This window comes from Anarhichas minor, unplaced genomic scaffold, assembly GCF_050575085.1.
Source record: "Anarhichas minor isolate MPS153535 unplaced genomic scaffold, ASM5057508v1 ptg000003l, whole genome shotgun sequence".
NCBI classification, from domain to species: Eukaryota; Metazoa; Chordata; class Actinopteri; order Perciformes; family Anarhichadidae; genus Anarhichas; species Anarhichas minor.
Window position 1 is genome coordinate 8,154,994 of NW_027466449.1, and position 20,566 is coordinate 8,175,559.

At 41.0% G+C, this 20,566-nt stretch overlaps 2 protein-coding genes across 2 annotated transcripts; both read left to right on the forward strand.

The window, feature by feature from the left end:
• Nucleotides 1-1,566: 1,566 nt before the first annotated feature.
• Nucleotides 1,567-3,798, forward strand: LOC142949477 (homeobox protein Hox-A3-like). Its single transcript, XM_076091139.1, has 2 exons — nt 1,567-1,906; nt 3,179-3,798. Exons 1-2 carry the CDS (start codon nt 1,567-1,569, stop codon nt 3,691-3,693), a joined length of 855 nt encoding a protein of 284 aa, XP_075947254.1. The 3' UTR covers nt 3,694-3,798.
• Nucleotides 3,799-15,282: 11,484 nt separating this feature from the next.
• On the forward strand, nt 15,283-19,792 carry hoxc1a (homeobox C1a). The gene is given in 3 exon segments (XM_076091151.1): nt 15,283-15,325; nt 15,328-15,882; nt 19,395-19,792. Coding segments are annotated over 3 exon segments (996 nt in total).
• The last annotated feature ends 774 nt before the right edge of the window (nt 19,793-20,566 follow it).

The window sequence follows — 20,566 nt, forward strand, 5'->3', positions numbered from 1 at the left end:
CTGCTTCAACTTAGATTGATACACAGAATATGCGGAAAACTCTCGTTTTGGAAGATGCTTTTGGGTGCACTATTTTTTATTTAATAATTGTGATGGCTTTATTATTCTAGTTATTTATCCACTTTACATTGTGCCTTGTGGAAATTAAGCAATCATGTTTTATGAGTTTTCTTTTCTTCCAAAAGGTAACTCAGTTTGGCCACACTTGATGTAGCATTTAGCCCAAATAATTTCCCCCAACTTATTTATTATGGGTTTTTTAAATGAAGTTGCAAAATTCACATTTTGTTTAAGTGCCTTGCACCTTCATAACTATATTTCAATGGTCCTTGTGTTTTGTATGCTCGTTGTTGTAACTCTAAACAGGCGTTGCAGAACATCTCCCCCTACTCTTTTGTCCATCTTTGCGTCCACCATCCAAAACGTCCGCAGTGTTTGTCCCTTGCCTTACAGAGCCCATACAGGGACACTTGATACTGTACAGTGACGCCTGCTTAATGCAAATGCGCTGAAAAAAATCTCTAATGATTGCCTCCTTTGTCTTTGTGTGGCAATGACTGTCAAGCCTTTGTTTGACCACTCCCCGTGAATCCTATTAAGCCAAAGCTATACTTCCACTCCGACAGTTATAAGCATATGCTGTTATTTAAAGGAAAAGCCCGCCGATTTATACTGGCCAGTTAAATGAGTTGCAAATCAAATTATCCAAAATAATCGGAATAATTTATTTTACAAGCAACAAACAGGCTTATTGCAGAGTGCCCATATAGAGCAGCTAATAGCATGGAAATAAGGGGGAAACATATTTCTCATTATGTTTAATTGTAGAAAAATACACCCCGAAAACCATTTATTTTTAGCCGTTTTACATTAAAAAAAAACGGCTGAAGCGAAATAATGAGTTGTGGTCGATGATGCGTTGTTATCCAGTATATTATTCTAGCTCATAGACATAATTTAACAGGAAGTCCTCACGTTGTATCTGGTTAAACCTACCACTTAAAGATCAGGATGTGCAGCTGCAATGGGCGGGTCCTTCTAACAATCGCGTCCTGTCAAAAGATTGACAATATTACAAGAAATCAACACTCCGTTTGTGATGAGACGTCCCTCTCCACACAGTGTAGTCTCCCCCCTCTCTCTGCCATTGTTTCTCTCTCACCGCATAAACACATCTCCCTCTTTCTCTCTCTCACACTTATGACACAGTTGTTAGCGTCTACTCATATTCCGTTTTGTGTTTTTATAGATAAAGGAACGCAGGATGCTCATAGAAATGTTGTCTGAAGAAATATCACAGAAGCTTCTTCGCTCGCCCCAAGTTGCCAGCGGATTACTTTGCAACTCCAGGGCTCTGCTATTGGAGGACGACCACACGTGACTACGGCACCCTTCTGGTAAATATTATTCAAATGTTCCACATGGTTATTTCAAGTGCTCTTCCCTGCATGGCTTTATATATTCAGGTTAATTGTGATCGGATATTAGACAGACAGAAGTCATATAGTCTTTACTACTGTTGAGGGATTCCTGGTTTTATTTGAGACAGTTTGATGAGCTGGGTCCATGGACCCCCAACAGTCTGCCCTCCCACTGCAGCTGCATGGCAACAGTTTTGCTTTGAGCTCTGGACAAGTGCCAAAACTAAGCGCGGGATACAATGAAGAAGGAGGAGGTGGAGGCCAAGAAGCTGAAGTTAATCAGCAAAACATGACCTCCTCTGCTCATGTCAGTTCCAGGTTGAACCCAGGTGAACAGCTTCAGTGCCCACTGGAGCCTCTGGTTCACTGCCATGCCAAGGGCAAGATGGACATCAAGAGCAGGAGCTGCAGTCTACTCACCATCTGCCGCTCAGGAGTAATTTTTCCCTGGATGAATCCACGGACAACTGACTCTGAGCAATCTGGTAACTGGATTTGTTTATTGTCATTTACTTTTTAATGCTTAAAAGCTATAAGTGAGTGCACAATCTTCAGGTGCAGTGACGGGGTGATTCCATGAATCCAAATTTAATAAGCATTTCCCTCATTTGTGCATTGAATATATAACTGATATCTAACCTTATAGCTGTTAGACTGTTATAGCTTTTTCAGACACATGTTGCAACTGAAGACACAGTCAGCCCCCTAATCGTTTACAAACAGTGCAAGCAAAAGTCTCACTATAGTTAATATAATACTGTGTCACCTGCTTCATTTTTAAATGTCATTGTCTTGCTATAGTTCTTTGCTCTTCTGGGTTGCTGTTGGCAATAATGTTCAATAGCTACAGTGAGTAGGTAGCACAGAACTACACATTTGGAACTAAGGATCTTCTTTTCAATAACTGCATCCTAATCAGCAAAGATCATCACTTTATGATCCGTTGTTTCTTATAACAATCATTAAGTACCTTTGTTTTGAGTGTAAATCATATTGTCTCAGTACGTTTTGCAAAAAAAAGAGAATCACAGAAATAGAAAATGATAATATTAAATATATAAAACTAGAGTAAATGTTCAACAACAAATACACATTTGTATTGTTTATATTATTTACCAACATGCTTTAAAAATTATTTTTTTACAAAAATAGATAAACATCACGATCTTGACACTACAATCAACAAGGAAGCTTTAGTCTGCCAGTCTGGTGTTGAGGAGAGCACTTTTCTCACTATTATTAGGCCTATTAGGTATACATTAACCCCTGTGTGTTATGTTGTTATCAACAGGGACCGGATATCATTCATATACATGTCAAATTGAATCTCTAATGGTGGTTATTTTCAGTGGTGGTCCCAAGGTACCTTTTAAGTGACTGAGATGGGGATTTGACAGGTCTGCTTCCGTGCGTAGCTGTGATTAATGTGGCCTGTCAGGCAGCCGTAGTGGCGTCAGATGTTTCCCCCAGACTGTTTCTTCGGGAGGTAACTTTCCCTGAACACATGACACAGTAGACAACCAGTCTTGTATAGTGTCTCAAGCATGACTGAATACACAGGAAGAGCTGAGGGCCCTAGTTTGTCCCCGGTTGATTGGCTGAGGATTAACATGGTTCTCACTGGCACTTGAAGTCCACGGAGGGTATACATTTCAGGATAGACCTGTTAAAAATGTGGCACTTGCTCTTAACGCCCTCTCTTCTTTATGTGCTTCCTCCTGCATCAGTCAGCGGTGGTGTGGCGGCGGATCTGTCAGGCAGAGGAAGGCTCTGTGTCAGGAGGGAGAGAACGGCCTTCACCAAAAGCCAGCTGCTGGAGCTGGAGAAGGAGTTTCACTTCAGCCCTTACCTGTGTCGTCCTCGGCGGCTGGAGATGGCAGCCGGGCTGCATCTCACCGATCGCCAGGTCAAGATTTGGTTTCAGAACCGCAGGATGAGGTACAAAAAAGAGCAGAGGCATGGAAAGGTGGCAGGGTCTTCCCAGTGGCCTCCCTATAACCCTTCCCTCAGCTTGAGCTCATGTGCGGACCAGCTGAGCTTTCAGGGTGAATGTGCTGTTAGAACTTCCTCCTCAGAGCTGCACTTCATGGATTACGCTCCTATGTCCTCCTCTCTCTTTGGCTCTCACAGTGATACCAGCAGTGGTCAGTGTAATCACCCCGCAGACCTGCCCCATCTGAGCTGCATAATTCCATCTGTTGCAAATGGTCCTCTGTCCTCCTGTACGGGTGCAGATAGTCATCACCATGCTGGCATTTCAAACTGGCCCTAGGGCCCCATAATGGCCATCCCTCCTGTGCTCATCAAAATCTCAATGATACATCCACTTTCACTTATGAAAGACTGGTGGATGTCTTATTAGCATCCCTGGGTTGAAATCCCCTTAACACACCATTCATGAAACATTTTAATTAAACTATATGAAGATATCTTAATTAAAGGAGAGCTACAGCGATATCATTTGTGTTTCTCAGGCACAGTGACTGCAGACTGCAGGTCAAACTTGCTGCTCATATTGTACTCACGCTGCATGCACAACACATTCAAGCCATTAATTACTACAAGTTTTGCTGTGATTTTGTGGCTGTTACATTTATAATGTCGTTGCATGTTTAATGCATGTGGGAATCATGTTATGAGTGATTTTTCTGTTTCCCTCTTTTGTCAAATAATAGCTAAGTGGTTATCATATTTTCTAAGTGTTACATTTGGGCTCTTTTTCATTATCTACTGTAAATAACAGGCAATTTGTGTAAAATGTTTTAACTGTGAAATGCGCAGAATAATGTTCATATCCAATGATGTTATATTTTTGTTAAATCCATTGAAGGATACGGCAAGTCTTTGATACGGTTCTTGATTAATTGAGATGTCATATACTGTACACACTTAATAAATGCATTCGAGAAAACCATAGCCCTTGTGCAATGTTTACCTTATTCATCGCTGATTAGAGTTCCATTTTTTTCCAGCAGTATTTCATAATTAAGGATTCAAATCTCAAAGGGAAAAAAAACCCCGGAAAGTAATCAAATTAAGGCTTTAGATTCATTGAAAACTCGACAGTATTGTGCATTCAAGTTACACGATCTTGCCACATAAGCCTCTCCCTCGCTCCTACCTCCGAGTTCCCCACCATTAATCACTGAGACAAGGCAGTTTTTCCAGCACTCCAGCCACAAGCTCTGAACCCATTGGGCACCATGACAAGATCTCTTGCCTCCTCTGCAGCCTTTGCCTTTTCAATAGCCAAATTGTAGTGCTGCAAGTTGGGGCTGGCCTCCTTCTCAGGAGGTATGTTAGTTGTGTAGCTTCTACGCCCTTCCAGCAGCACATAGGCCACAACAGACAAGTGAGGTTCAATCACTAATGACAACTTATTATCTTAAAAAGAAATGAATAGACTTTGTTTTTTTAACAGCATCCACTGTGTCATTGTGACAAGTTCTCAAATGTAAATGATGTCATTGAAACATTGTTTTCCTCTTGATATTTTTGATTTCAGAATATTCCTCTCACTGAGCTAAATTACTCCCACAGGGAATTTTGCTGTTATTTGACAGAAGTGGGTCACGGGTTCTCTTGGGTCTCCACAGTTTTACACATCAAACATAGACAGCAACTTTCACGACGAAGGAGTGAACCTCCTCTTACACTTGATAATGTGAGCCGGGGTGTCAATGTTCCTAACACAGCTTCACACGTTTTTTTGGACATGCTGACAGTTTTACATCAATGGCTGTACTGTAAATGAGCTGTCACAGAGGACTACTGACAGCTATGAGGAAGCTGATCCCCTGGTCCTCTTGGATGGAATGACTTCCTGCCCCCAATTCATCAGTTAATCAGTCAGTGGATCAGCTGTCATTTGGTAAACATTTGACACCAATTTCAGCAGGTCTTAGTAGTTGTCAGGGGAGCTTTATAACAGCTATAACTGTGGACATTTTGAATCAAATAAAATCCACCACACCACATATGTATCAAAGACGTGGTGACAGTCAGGTAATTTAAGAGAAAACTATTAAAGGCAAGTGAGAGAAAAAGACGAAGCAAGAAAAAGTTCTTCTCTTCAAATATGTTCGTGTACAAAGAGAGAAAGAGGGGGTTGTGAAGAAGAAGAAGCAGACAGTGTTGAATTCCTGAGATTCTTGTATATACAGGGTGATTTATGGTGTTAATGGTGCCGTGGCCCAATAGGAACTTTACCTCTGGTTCCTCACTACATTCTCCTTACAGACACTGAAAGCCACGAGGATCCACACACTGGAGTGCAGTAATTCTGTAGATGGGGTCAAGGGGGATCCCCAAGGGTCATGGAAAGCCCCCCCCCCCCCCCCCCCTTAAGGGCCCCACTGCAAGGGAGAACAGTCTACTTCCATTTCAACATTAAATTAGCCGGTTGTTCTCACATTGGGTGGCTCCTAGTGAGCAACTAAAGTCATTATTTCCTTTTTACTCACTTAACCTCAGTTGATCTGTTTTCAGGGGGGAAGATCTGCAAAGCCAAAAATCCTTACAAGTATTTTTTGTTAAACTCTGAGCTTTGACCAGACTGGAGCGATGCATTAAGTGGATCTTTGAAGTGATAAATGATGCCAGCCGTAGTGCCATGAAACCAGCTTTGGTTACGGTCCATCATTAATTTTGAAATTTCTGCATTGTGCATGTCCTTTACAGTGACTGATGTTCCACTGTCCCATTTGCAGCTGTTGTAAAACTGATTTTGGGGTTAGATTTGAAAAATGCTCTATGCATCAAGACTTTTCTTAAGCTGCCGTGAAAACAAAACTGCCGCGTCCTTAACAAAGACATGCTGCTTTAAGTATCTTTCAAAGCATTTGGCCCTGCGTTCAACAAAAGTAAAGCCTGAAGCTCATCATATTACCATCACAGTAAGCTTATAGTCTTATGTTATTTGTTTTATGGGGATCACTATCAGAGGAAATAAATGATAATGATTGTTTGACTTCAGGATGCTTGGTAGTGTGAGTGGGATGAATTGACCAGGATGCAGCCGTTGAGTTTACAGGTAAACTAAATATACTCAAACCGGCCACAAAAAGGAGAAACATGAACCATTTCATGAGGTTTATCACATAAGGTCTTCTGCAGAGAACTGATGAGAAATAAAACACTGACCTTCCTCCATTTTCCTGGAGAATGAAACACAGACTAACCAGTTTCCTGTCTTCCAAGACCCTTTACCTGGTAAAAAGCATTATTTTGAAGTGATATTTGTGACCTGTCTTTCATGCTTATGTTACACTATTTTGTTGGCCAAACATAACCGCGACCGTTTCATGCAAGCAATTTACTTGAGGTAATGTATTTATTCTGAGTGGAAGGTGCACATTCCTTTGTCTCATCTGTTCAACATTTATATGAGCCATAAACGTGTGTGTGAGAAATGCTTGTTCACTTGTGTTTAAACTTCCTGTTGACGCAGGTTTTCTGTGGGCGGACTTTCCTGTCCTGCTTGACCCTTTAAGAAGGAATACACTTCCCCTTTAAAATGTCTTGTCTCTAATTTTTCACATTCTTCAGTTGAAAAGTTTACTTGTTTCTCACCTTCAATAACATTATGTATGTTTTGATTGTGCCTCTTTAGAGGGTAATTTGATTAATGCATTTTGTCAAAAAACTTTTGACTCCCAGATAGTTTCAAATGAGGGGAGATTGATGCCACCTGGGTTAAAGTGGCATTTATTCCAGAGATCCTCCCTGATTGACCACAGAGAGCAGGTCACTGGGTTTATAAGGTCATGGAAGAGAGCAAACTGGTTTTCTACTTTTCACTCTCCATGAAAATGGAAGGACAGTGTTTTGTGTGTCTGAAGTTTTTTTCTCATTACATCTCTGCAGAAGACCCTAACTGATAAACCTAATAAAAGGGTTTATGTATCTCCTTTTTTGTAGCCTTTCTGAATACATTTTTTCTGGAAAATCAATGCCTGCATGCTATTCCATTCTTCACACAAGTACATTTGTTGGCAGTGGTGGGATGGTTGCTGTTATAGCAGCAGGAAAAATACCCACAAATACTTTTTTAAGGGAAAGTGTACTCTTTCAGGCAGCACAAGGAAGTCCCCTAGAGAAAACACGTGTGAGCAGAAAGAATAGTCTCAAGTGAACAAGCTTTTCCCAAACATAAGTTCATGGCTTATGGTTCATCTATTGCGTCCACACAGCTCTCGACTGAAGCGGGATTTATGCTTGACGCATATGCAACGGTTGGAGTTTCCACACTGCTAAAGCAATGTCGCACCATCAGACACATTCTTGGAGGTTCCATAAAGTGGGTTTTCTCCTGTCCCTGCACATCCAACATTTTCTCACAACATGGATGCAGATGGGCGGAGACAATTGTGAACGTTGATGAGCCTTGAGAATGACGGTTTGTCGCAAGGAGCAACTGAGTATAAAGAAAAGATCCCAAAGTTTCCTGGTCATGACTCCATGGCTCATGTCTGTGGAACCGTCCATGCGGAAAGTATAACCGGGGCTTGAGCCAGCGGCTAGCAGCTAACAGTACTAACAGCACCAACAGTGTAAACAAGGGCAACAGTGCTGACAGTGTATACCTGAGGGGGGGTCAACCCTGTCTCACTAACAAGTTGTCAAATACCGACGGTCTGATACCGACCAACCACGCTTTGAATTAACTCCAATGTGAACCCACCCGCATCATTAGATGGTCAGAGCTAATGACTTTTTAAAAAACGGGATAGTGCACACAGGTCAGTTGGGAAGGGAGGGGGTCAAACACAGGACTATCTGTCCCGTGCGACACTTAAAGTAAACATCAACATTTTGTCACAGTACCATGTGAGTCATTAGTCACTTGGTAGTGATGTGAGTCGTTAGTCAGGGTAACGTCAACCACGCTCTTTTCCTAAACCTAAGTGGTTTTGTTGCCTAAAGCTAACTTCCTGTGAAAACGGAAGTTTATTTTGAAAAGACACTATGCATGTAATGAGTGGAAACTGCCACATTGTCCCTGCCACGTCGGAGGCTGACGCTAGAGGGTTACCTGCAGCGCCATAGTTTGAAACTTATGGCCATTGACCAAATGTTGGTATTTGACAAGTTGGGATTGATAATTTGTTTGGAGGGTAGGCGCTACACTACCATTTGGGGCTGCGTTATTGGCGGTAAACGCCATATGAACACTGCAGAGCTGCGGCAATGAGCTAGCCAGTGGGGCACAACAGAGAAACTCACGTGCACTAAAAGGCACGCATGGCCGGCACAGCTATGTAAACCAGGCATAAGAGCTCTGATTACAACACACACAGAAGGAGACTGACTTCATGCCCATGCCCTCTCTGGTAAACTTTACATAACTATATCTTTACTTTGCAAATAGTTGTTTGCTCTGACATTAATGTTCTAAATCCTGTATATAGAACCTTCTAAAGGAAAACAAAAGTTACCATTATGACATCAAACCTGAAACCATAAAACAGCATCTCATGGAACAATTTACGTGTACAAACGCAATCACTTATGAACCTAAACATAATGAATAGAAGGCAAAGTTGGAGAGCCACATCACAAGTCAAAACCAAATGAGAAACCCAACTTTGCATGCCTTCACTGCATATGTACCTCTTAGAAAACCTGGTACGCTTTAAAGCACTGGTGAGGTTTCATTTGGGTTTATTCTATCATGAAAATGTATAGCTGTATATCAACAAAATAAAACTGATTTGAAAGAGTATGTTTATGAAAAACAGTTATGACACAACCTTATCGGCTAGACTGCAACATCTACGCTTACAAAATACTACAACACACAATATTTAAGATTATGACCAATTTGGGACTGTTTCAGTTTTCCTTTTTAATAATTATGCTTTATAATTGAATGATTTGTACAATGAAAATAATAATAGAAGTAAAACCATCCCATAGCATTACTGTTACGTGCAATACTTTGGTCCATTGTTGAGCAAAACCTGAACTTTTATGCCTGGCCTTTAGGAGGTTTTGTTCTTTTTATGACCTATTAACCTTCTCATCCTTTTCCCTCCACAGCAGTAACTGCTGCCCACCAGTCTCTCAGGTGCTTGTTGCTCAAGATGATTGCTAAGTATCAATTTCCGGTGTCACCTTTATGGGTTTTATTTATTTGTCTGCTCCTTCGTGTGGAACAGAGCCTGAGCATTACTCAGGTAGATGGATTATAACTCAACTGCTACGACTCATCAATCTTGGAAATTTGACTTCCTGAATCTCATACAACTGTTACTGTCATATTACAGCACGGCATTATCAAGATCAATGACATTTTAAATGCTTCCCAGTTAAGGATGATCGGTGACAATAAAAAGGTAAGTTGGTGATGAAACTGTCTCAGCTGTGGTGAGCGGGCGGCACTGTGCGCAGTGACACAGTCACCTGCTGGATGGAGCTCACTTTCCCCTCTGAAGAGCTCTGGTTAAATGAATGAACTTGTAATCACAACAGTCACCCTGCTAAATGTCACATGTTGACCATTATTGATCACCCGCGAATTATTTAACACCCAACGGCTTTATCACACAGACTCTAATCAATGCACACTTTCTTACGGTTGTTCTCGAAAAAATCCTTGTGGAAATATCTCAGATAAAAACATTTGCATCATATACATATTTTGGAAATGTATCAGAATACTGATGTTTGGATGTAAATAAAAAACATACTTAACTTAGTTTTATGTGCTTTATACCTCAAATTTGATCCGATTTTACAGTTCTGTTTGGGCTCTCAGAGACACCACTGTAGAATAAGGCTAAATGTAATGGATTTTCATCTGCTCTATTTATGTGATTGGTGTTGACATCTTCCAAACCCCAAACTGCCACAAAACATAGTAATGTCACAATGTAGGGTAACACATTTTACATTTCTATGTCTGCGACGGACTTTTTGACAAACAGAAAGGAATTTATGTTTGCTCATGCATAGCTAATGCACACATGAAATATTAATTATTTTGTGTGTAGTAATAATGCTTCATGGAAATTTCCATATTTTGTCACATCACACGTCCAAGCACAGTTTGTGTCAACTGAAACTACATCAATAATTTTTTACATGTATTAATACCTTTAGAAAAAAGCTATTAAAGAAAACAATTTTCTTTGCAAATATTGTTGTTTTTACACATACAGCAGTTGGGTCAGTGGGACTCTGCACAATGAGGAAGTAAAGTCAATGTCAACAAAAACACAAGGGTAACATCTGGGACATTTGTGACAATATTTGTATTTCATTGACTGCGTGAAAAATCCTTGTTGAACCTCAATTGTTAAACTAGACATTTCTGAAATGTTAATACAAAATGTTATATTCATGTCAGTCAACAGTGGTCCAGTCCTTGTGCAGCCAAACGTTGTTCTGACCCCGTAGCTGTGCCTACGGTGTAGAAATGTGATAGAATCTGAATTGTAAGTCGCTTTGGATAAAAGCGTCTGCTAAATGACTGTAATGTAATGTAATGACCCAGATAACTTTATTTTAAATTCTACTAGTGAGGACCGAAATTCATAGATACAAAATATGTATTAATGAATTTTTGTGGAAATGTGTATAAAATGATGCACAAGACCTCTAGATTATTCCCCTTTCCAGTATTAATTGAATGTGCAGCCGTAACATTCATGGAGTCCTGGGTTTGAATATTTCACTCAGTGTAAACATAATATAGCTTCAGTCAAGCTGAGACAGAATACATGATTCTGTCAGACAGTGTGAAATAAGATGATTTGAACAACCTTAAAGCTACTTAATGTGGAATAAAACACATTCAACTAATATTTGGATATTGTAAATATCCAACACCTTATTCATCTACACTTCAACTTTCAAACTTTTACACGATTGACATTTTTCCTTTTAAGACTGCAGGAATAAACCTTCCTGAGCCTCAACAAAAGATTAGTGCTTTATTAATACAGTGTCATTTTTCTATCCGCATTTTGCTATTAGCCATAATTAGCATGCACAGTAGACTACTGATCTGCATTGTGAACAAGCAGGGGATGTTTAAGCAGAAAAATAAATGAATTAAAAACCACTGCTTCTCTTTCCCTGCAGCGAAAAACAGAATATTACAGAGTGTGCTGCAATGATGAACATTTCCTTCTGTTTCATGTTTAACCCTGCTCATTTCCCACAGTAAGAACTCCGGAAACACACAAGTGTGCGCATCAGCTTGGGGGGGAGATGACTGATGGCTTGTTGTCATGATGTTTGGGATTCTGCCGACTCCAAGCCTCTTGGCTCACTGAAGCTGTGAAGCACTGCAGTACATACTACAGGCTATTGTTGAAAAGCCCTGGTATTAGCAAGGTATTGCTTCATTGTCACACTGTTGAGCCTGTGCAGAATGCAGTTATCTGTAATGTCCTGGCCATTTGCACTGTAGTTGCATTGGATTTATGATTACGGTTTATGCAATGTGACAGATTTCACGACGAAGCAAGGACAATTATTTGAATTCCACACCCTGAGTGGATGGATTTCTTTGTTTCAAGAGGTATTCCCTGGATTGTGTGTGGGCCGGGTATACACTAAGCTAAACCTCACTTCTGACATCACTATCTTTCAAAAATGTCAATATTTGAAAAACACAGACATGCTCTATCAATCATACAGATAGCCATCTTTCAACCGGTCAATGTGCCAAACTTGAATATCTGTCTTCTTGTGCCTTAGCCTTGCTCTGACCCTTTGTCTCTCTCTCTCTCTCTCTCTCTCTCTCTCTCTCTCTCTCTCTCTCTCTCTCTCTATTTCTCTTTGCCATATTACAGCTCTATCATGATGCCACATTGATGAGCACTAAGCTCCATACACATGGCAAAGACGGCTGTCATCCTACCCTCTTGGAACTGCATTAAAGTCAGTGACCTCTCTGGCTGGTGGTGACAGTCGTCTGTCAGCACTGGTTAATTCCCAGTCTTGTCAGGGTCAAGAGCTGACATATAATTAGGCTTGACAGTGTTGGAGGGCAAGACAAGGGTCTGGTGTCAACGGCGGCCAGTATCATCATGTCAGCAGCGACAGGATGAGGGTTCAATTCAAACCGTGGAGGTAATCCAAGCACGGCTGCGCTGATCCCAGGGCCTCAACTGCCTATTGACACACATCAGTGCATGGACGCAAAACAAATTAGCATCAGTCAATATTGTCTCCCTCCTCCTGCCTCCTGACACAGCCACCAAGTGCTGCTCACCTCCAGTCAAAACAATAGAGACAATAGTGATCATGATAGAAAATGCCTGCACTGAGTTTTAAGAGGATGTTTACAGGGTTGGGGGCCAAATATTCACATTTCTGTTTTGTGTGTATGGGGTGCAGATTTTGGTTTGAGGGAAATCAATTTCAGAATCGTATCCATTTCATCTAAATTGGGGGTTTTATTCTCTTTCTTATTTCTCATGCAGAGTTTGTGGTTTAGGGGATACAAGCTGTCCAGAGGAAGAAACCTCGGCTATAGATGTCTTGTTTTTTTGTCTGTGCTAAATGTGATAATATAACTTCTGTTGGATAAAAGGTGCTGGGCAGTGATGTGGAACGACACTTCAAATATGCTAATCAAACATATGGCACTTCAAGGGACTGATGCTCTTGTCCTACATGATAAAAAGGTTACTTGGTTTTAAATGTAATTTGAATACGTCCGAAGGCTGAGGCATGCGTTTAAAAAAATCGTTTGCATACGGGAAAGCAGGGATTACACCTGCTTTTCTTCGTCGTCTTCTTCTTCTTCTTCTTCTCTGCACCCCCTTTCCACCTCCCCCTCCCTGTGCTGAAAGCCATTACAGAAATACAATTTCTAATACCTCTGCACAGGTCTTCGATCGACTGCAAACAAATTTATATTCAGGCGGTAAACAGAAAGCTGCAGAGATTTATTTATTGAGTGTGGAGGAGAGAAACAAGCTAGCGCGTGAACCCTGAGTAACCTCCGAGCTGACATGAAGATGGATCAGTGCACCCTCCAAATGCATGGAGAGAAGGGATATATTGCACTCAGTCATTCAGCACATCGCTGCCTGTAGAATCCTATTAACTCCAACAGCTGGGACCATATTTCTGTGTTGTAAGAATGCAGTTAGAAGTTGTTCATTACGCTGAATTATTTTGTAATTACTGCAGACTTAATACATATTAGATATTGTTGAAATAGTACGAAAAGAACAGTAATATGTCGTGGTTTTAAGTTTAGGTTGTTATTAAATGTTAAGAGTTGTAGTTTTGTACAGTTATCTGAGCATCTGGAAGATAATATATAACAATATTAATGATAATGATAAAAAAAATAACCTGCATGATATGGCTTTCAATTAACATACTATATTTGTTTTCATTGATTGATCGAAGCATACAGGGAGAGCAAAAATATACAATTTAAATTATTTATAAATAAGAAATAATGTAAAGTAGTAAAATAATTTCAACAGCATGGGCTCCAGCTTGAGTGACGATTTGTATAGCGACTAAGCCAATCACATGAAACATGACTGACAATAAAACTGGCTAACTTTCTTTGGAATTTCACAATTGTTGGATTTCTTTGAAAATATAAGACATAATCTTTTCACTTTCGATTTAAAGCAAAAATAATTAAACGTTTGGAGATCAAATTAACATCAATTAGGATAATATTATAGCTTTATTAATCATCCTGACAATATGCCAACAAACCGAGAGACGCATTTGAAAGTAGGTCACCAGTCTTCAAGAAGAAAAAAACAACTCTGCTGCACTGTGGAGCTCATTGATATGTTCACTTAAGGGCTAGGTGAAAACACTGGCTGTGTGTCCCTGTATTGTACCAAAACACATGCCAGCTGCATTAGGCCTATTTGCATGTTTTAAGTCAGTGTACAGAGGCAAGTCCTGGACTTGTTGTATTATTCTTCTCTACATGTAGTTTGGGAGTGTTTTAGGTTTGTTGGTTTTTGTTTATGTCAATCCAGTTTGAATAGCAGCATGCAGCACTATTTGCACATGCATGAAAGGTTTAACATGATGATTCATGACTGAGTAAACACACCCATGTGGGGGAAAAGAAATTCAAAAAACAGATTTTTGGACTGTATAAATGAACACGCCTTGTTGTTTTTGGCCAGCTAATCCAGCAGAGGAGCTAGTTTAACCTAAAGATAAACACGTCCTCTCTGTCAGTTACAACTTCTTGATCTCCGCTCAGAGACATTTTTTTGTATTTGTTCGAGGCTAATTACAAATCTGCTGCCTGCCACTGAACTTCTAAATACCAGCTGTCACGACCTCTGAACCCATTAAGTGTGCCTTTCACATGACCTAAGCCCTTTGCTAAAGAGGGCCTGGGGTTTTCAAGAAGCCTTCCCAAATTTGCATAATCCATTAGCTGCATCAATGTAGGCCTATATTATGCTAATTCTTTGGGGAAAGAAGAGTTCATTGTTGTCGTGAAAAATAATCAAAATACCAGAGTTTGACCCAAAATATATTTCTCTTGGGGTCAGAAAACTCTGCATTATAGAAAAACGTATGACAGCGTAGCCCACCTGTCTGCATAGGTGAGAGGCCCATGACGGCCCTCAGTGTCTGCTGATGATGATAGACTTCCTCGCTGGTTTTGAAGTTGTGTGTAGGTTTTGCTAAGGCCTGCATGTTGCAACTCTTTGTGCTCGGACACCATTAAAATGTTGACCTAAAGAAACTCTGTTTAATCAGTGCTGTCCTCTCTGATGACAGAGATGTCCAGCTATTGGCCGAGACCAGGAGGGCACGTCATCTCCATCAATCAGGGACTGCTGTTTCTCCTCTAAGGAATGTCCCCACGGTCGTCCGGCCGCCTGACCATGCGTTACTTGGATGCATGAGAGGCCGGGCATGAAGTGCAACCCCGTCCAATGATTATGCAGGGGAGAGGTGATAATGACTTCCTATCAAGAGTTAACGGCCGAAGGGGAGAGTAGCCCTCTGTTCACGGGCTGCCGCCGAGCAAAAGAGGTCATAAACCGGGACCTGGATGGCAGTACGCATCCTGAACTAGGCAGTCGTCATGAGGAGGGGAAACTGGAGGTGAAAGTCGCCTCAGGAATTAATACTCCGCATCCCCGGTACTCAACTCTCTCCAACAGTTGCACCTTTTTGGACAGCCCTCCTCCTCCAGCGTGCCAGACTCTCGAGGGCTTCTCGGCACCGGCCTGCCCCCACTCGTCCCGTGTCCCCTGGCGGTGCAGGGCGCAGGGGCAGGGCTCTCCAGGACGCGGATACTGCGTGTCAAATAACAACGAAACGCTACAATCCGGTTTTGGCTCACTTGCCGAGGAAATTCAAATCTACTCTCGTAATGGCCCCGAGATTCACGTCGCCATGGGGAGTTCAGCTGGCTCGGACTGTAACGTGGCTCATATGGATGTAAGCAGTAAAACTTTTGAGTGGATGAGAGTAAGAAGGAGTCAGCACCGGGCGGGTAAGTTTTTTTGTCAAGGGAGACTGCGCACGAGAGGAGGGATAAATTAACCTTGATACACTAACGTATTCGGGATACATGAGTTCTTGGTGTAACTTTAAGCTTTGGATAACTTCCATTCATAGTTGGGAAAGTTTGGCCGAAGTTTTCTCTTCAAGCTGAAAAAAAGAGGACACAAATAGCTGACGTGTTTTGTGCGTCACCGTGCACCATTTCCTCCGTCACCAACAATACAGTTGAATTTAAAAAGAAATCACTTTCCATGTTTTAAAGCAGATCAAAGTGTTTGGAAGACGGCACTAGCTGGTTAGGCGACGCCACATTTGAATATGCACATGAGGACTCGGTTACTATTTCCTTAACGTTTCCATGTTACTGTAAGTCTGTTATTTCTGTAAGTCGGTTATTTAACATCGGTTATTTAACATCGTCGCTCCTCACACTGTTACAAGCAGGATCTAGACTGTACACAATACTGGTGGAGAACAGTCAAAAGCCTGCTTAGCCTCACTGTATATTCAACTGGAAAATAGTCAATTATTTACCCTTGCCCTTACTAACCAGTAGCCGTTGAATAATGCAACAGACCATGGCTGTCGAGACTCACAGGAAGTTGAGTAAAACTTACTCTTGTAAACTGGAGTGCTCCCTGAGTATTGATTAGTTGTCTCTTTGTAATGAAAGCCCTTGTGTATTGATTTCAGTTTGCAGCACCTTTACATGTGTCCACCTTTTTAACATAATTGCTGTCACAGATCATCATTTCCCTGACTGATGAGTTCTGGGCAGAGAGCCCACAGAAGAATACACATCCCAGGCTTAAAAAAAATACCAATAGCCTACTAATGTGAAAAATGCCTATCAATCCTCAATTTTATGTGAGTGATAGTATCTTATAGATCCTTCATTCGATCAATAATGTCAGTTGACTGACTGGCTACTGGAGTTGGATTGGGTGTCATACATTTTACATGGACAAAGATTGACTACAATGGTGGTCCAACCTTTTTTCCCCCCCAAAGCACAATCTCTGTCTGCTGTAAGCGTGCTGCTGACCCAAATGTTCAGTGACCAAAGAGGCAGACTGTTTGAGGTGAAAAGGCCTGAGCTCCTCTGCAAGGACGACAAACCAAACGCTGCAGCAGCATTCACGTTCATAACATGATGTGGACACATTATTTCTGACATCAACACCTTTGATTTGACTGCACTAAGCTAACATGTTTAGCTTTTGATTACCTCGCTCATGTTCATTCATGATGTGCATTCATATCACTTTGGATTAAGGCTCGATCACAGAGGCCATGGATGACAATACTACATTTGATTATCCAGCAGAAAGGATAAACTGACAAAAAAAAGAAATTCAGATTAGTGGACAATGTAAACATTGTACTAATGTTGCTACTATGAGAAGAAAAGGTGACATGAACAACTTTTGATTTGTCATAAATATTGCAATGTTTTAACATGCAACAAACACAAAACTACAATTTCTAGCTTTTTAATTCCTACTTCAGTATCTAGATGAGTGGGAAAAGATCTCTCTGATGGTGCACCATGAGGGAGGCAAAAGGTGACAACAACACCTTTCACTGGTCGAGGAGTCGTTTTATTCATAAAACACATTAGCCACTCATGAACCAAATCCGTGCAGTTGAGAAAGTCATTTGCTCACACCCACCCACGCACACACATCTCCTCGCAGTACCGTTTGCATCTTTGTAACCTCCTTCTGCATCTCTCTGAAGGGGATCCTCTGTAGGAGTAACTCATTTGCGCTATAGTGTAACTTGTAAAAGAGTCATTAGTGAAAGTATGCTTTCCTCTGGAGGTTGTATTGGCTTTGGCACGAAACAAAGTCTTGCGTATATTCGTCCATGTTGAAAGGCCTCCACAGACCTGCAGTAACCTGATCTCTTGGCTCAGTGTATATACTCCCAGTGCGTCATTCTTCAATTATGCTTTGACAGCACCTGAATTACTGTGGGCTGGATGCCCAGATGACTGAGGCAATGTGTATCGATCTATCTCTTTTCTTCTTCCCTCTCCTTGGCTTGGAAGGCCCTTCCATTCCCTTTGCTGCCTGGCTATTTTTAAGCATGCAAGTCATTTCTCAAATATTTAGTTTGATTCTTTTATGCCTTCTGGCCGGCATCAATTCTATTATCTTTGGTGCCATTAATCAGAATGTGCATGTCATTTGCACTCCTGAAAGCTGAAGTTCTTAATTACGTACTTCCTCTGTATTGGTTCTTCATATTCACTGCCCTCTAATTCTCAGGCTCGGTTACCTTGACATTCATTTTCTTAAAACATAGATGTCGACATTTATCCTATAACTGACCTTTCCATCTGCTATGCTTTTCCAAGTGGCTAGAGGCCTGTTAACCTTCCTCTCCATGAATTGTGGTGGGAGGCATTGCTCTACACCTGGCACACTGACTCCATTATGCAGCAGCAGCACATTTTCTCAGAGGCAAAGACACACTGACGACTTACCCACAATGTCAGCAATGAAAAATCAAGATATAGCTGCAGTTCCTGTCATTCATTGCACATAAGTAGCATAGATGATACGTTAATGTGTGACCCAGAAACCTCAGAGGAAAAAATGGAGGCATTTGTCATTAATGCGGTGTTCGAAAGGATTTGTAAACTGTTAAACTGTCATTGACACAGAAAGGCCTAAAGGCAAATTATTAACGATTCTGATGAATACAGTTAATGGACTGTAAACGATACAAAGTTGTTTTGAATCGCCAAACATTTCTTTGACAACTTTTCCATACATCTGCAATACACGTCGACAAATTTTGCTTTACTATTTGGTGAACTTGTCTTGGACTTTAAAGGCAAGACTTTTACAAAATGAACGTGAAACGTTCAAATCTTGTCAAAATCATTTTTCAGGCTATAGTTTGTAATGTTGTTGCATGAGATCGCATTGTACTTTTCAGGTGTTTCTGTTAGGTTCAATTAGATAAAACATAATTTCCCATCCACATGTTTGACAGTTGCAAACGATTTTACAATGTGCCTTTAGGCTACTGCTAAAGTTGATACCTCAGTGAAACACGTCTGTTATACAGAGAGAAGAATTGCTCCCAGGTGAAAACTTTAAATCAACTATTTGGCACAGGGCCAGTTCCTACAAATCAGTTTCTTGTAGATAATATTTTGAATGTTTCAATATGTTTTTAACTCATTTCTTTAGTATCAAAAACAAACTGTGATTTGTATTAATTCTTTGTTGTATTCCTCATTATCACACAAATTACCAGGCCAGTATAAATACAGCTGTGATTAATATTGTATTTATTTTCTGATGATTTATACAAAAGTTAAAACATGTAACCTTGACTGAAGTTTATTATACAAGAATTGTTGCTTCAACTCTGGAATAATATCTAATCTTATTTCCTGGACAAGGACGTGGACCCTTTTGTTCAGAAGGGTTTTGTAACCTCATTGATCTAGCTGACGACTGTTTTCATGTCCTCTGTTCCCAGGCAGGATGCACATGACCTGCGGGTTCAGTGTTGTTGGCTCGGGCCTCGGTGCTGTCGAGGCTGGAAGCAGCAGCATCTGCACGGGTGACCATCCCACGGTGAACGGGGCCTCGAGGACCAGCTTCAGCACCAAGCAGCTGACCGAGCTGGAGAAGGAGTTCCACTTCAACAAGTACCTGACGCGGGCCAGGCGCGTGGAGGTCGCCAGCGCCCTGCAGCTCAGCGAGACGCAGGTGAAAGTTTGGTTTCAGAACAGACGCATGAAGCAGAAGAAATTACAGAGAGACGGGCTGCTCTCAGACCCGGGGCCGGCGGCACCGCACTCTCACGCTGACACTTTGGACACCCGCCCCTCTCCTGGACCGTCCTCGTCAAAACACCTGCCCCTGAACTCCTGAACCACAGGAGCTGCTTTCACTCATGCAAGGGCGCCTGCCTGCAGATGTTTTGATTCCCTTTTGCATCGGTTTCAATCAGGCGTCACCTGTATTTGCTTACCACGATGGATTCTTATCGCAAGAAGCGCATTGGCAAGTTTCGTCATGCAAGAACGGATGAAAACAATTTGTCATCCTCCCTCGGCTTCAGACTGGTGCTGATTTGAATATTAAAATTCAAGTCATTGCACAGCGCTCCTATGAAAACAAGGAAACAAAATGATATTAATTGTCCGTAGAAACTGTGGCAGACTATTTGTTTATTTATTCTTTACAATTTAACCAGGAGCTGACTTTACTTGAATATTTATTCAACAGGACACGTGTTTCCTACATTTGTTTAAAATAAGAATTATTTTTATTTATTTAATGTACATTTGATCATATTTATTATATTGGAAATACATTTTTACCAGGATTGATTTACTTGCTTACTCAATCAATTCAAGTTGCAGCATTATTAGATTTCATTTTTTAAATGTATTTAAAAAGCTGTTTGTTTCTGAATATTTGAGGAAAAAGTCAGATGCACCTGTTGTAAACAAATAACATCGTAAACATGGTAGCAGATAATTATCAGGCTAATTTAGCAGAGCGTTGATGCTGTTTAATGTTGTGTATTTGTCCGGTTTTAAGGGGTTTTTTTCACGGAAAGATTAAAATGCCATAATTGACTGATCGATTTATTGATCGTTCTTATTAAGAGTATTGATCCGTGGTGATCCATCTATTTGA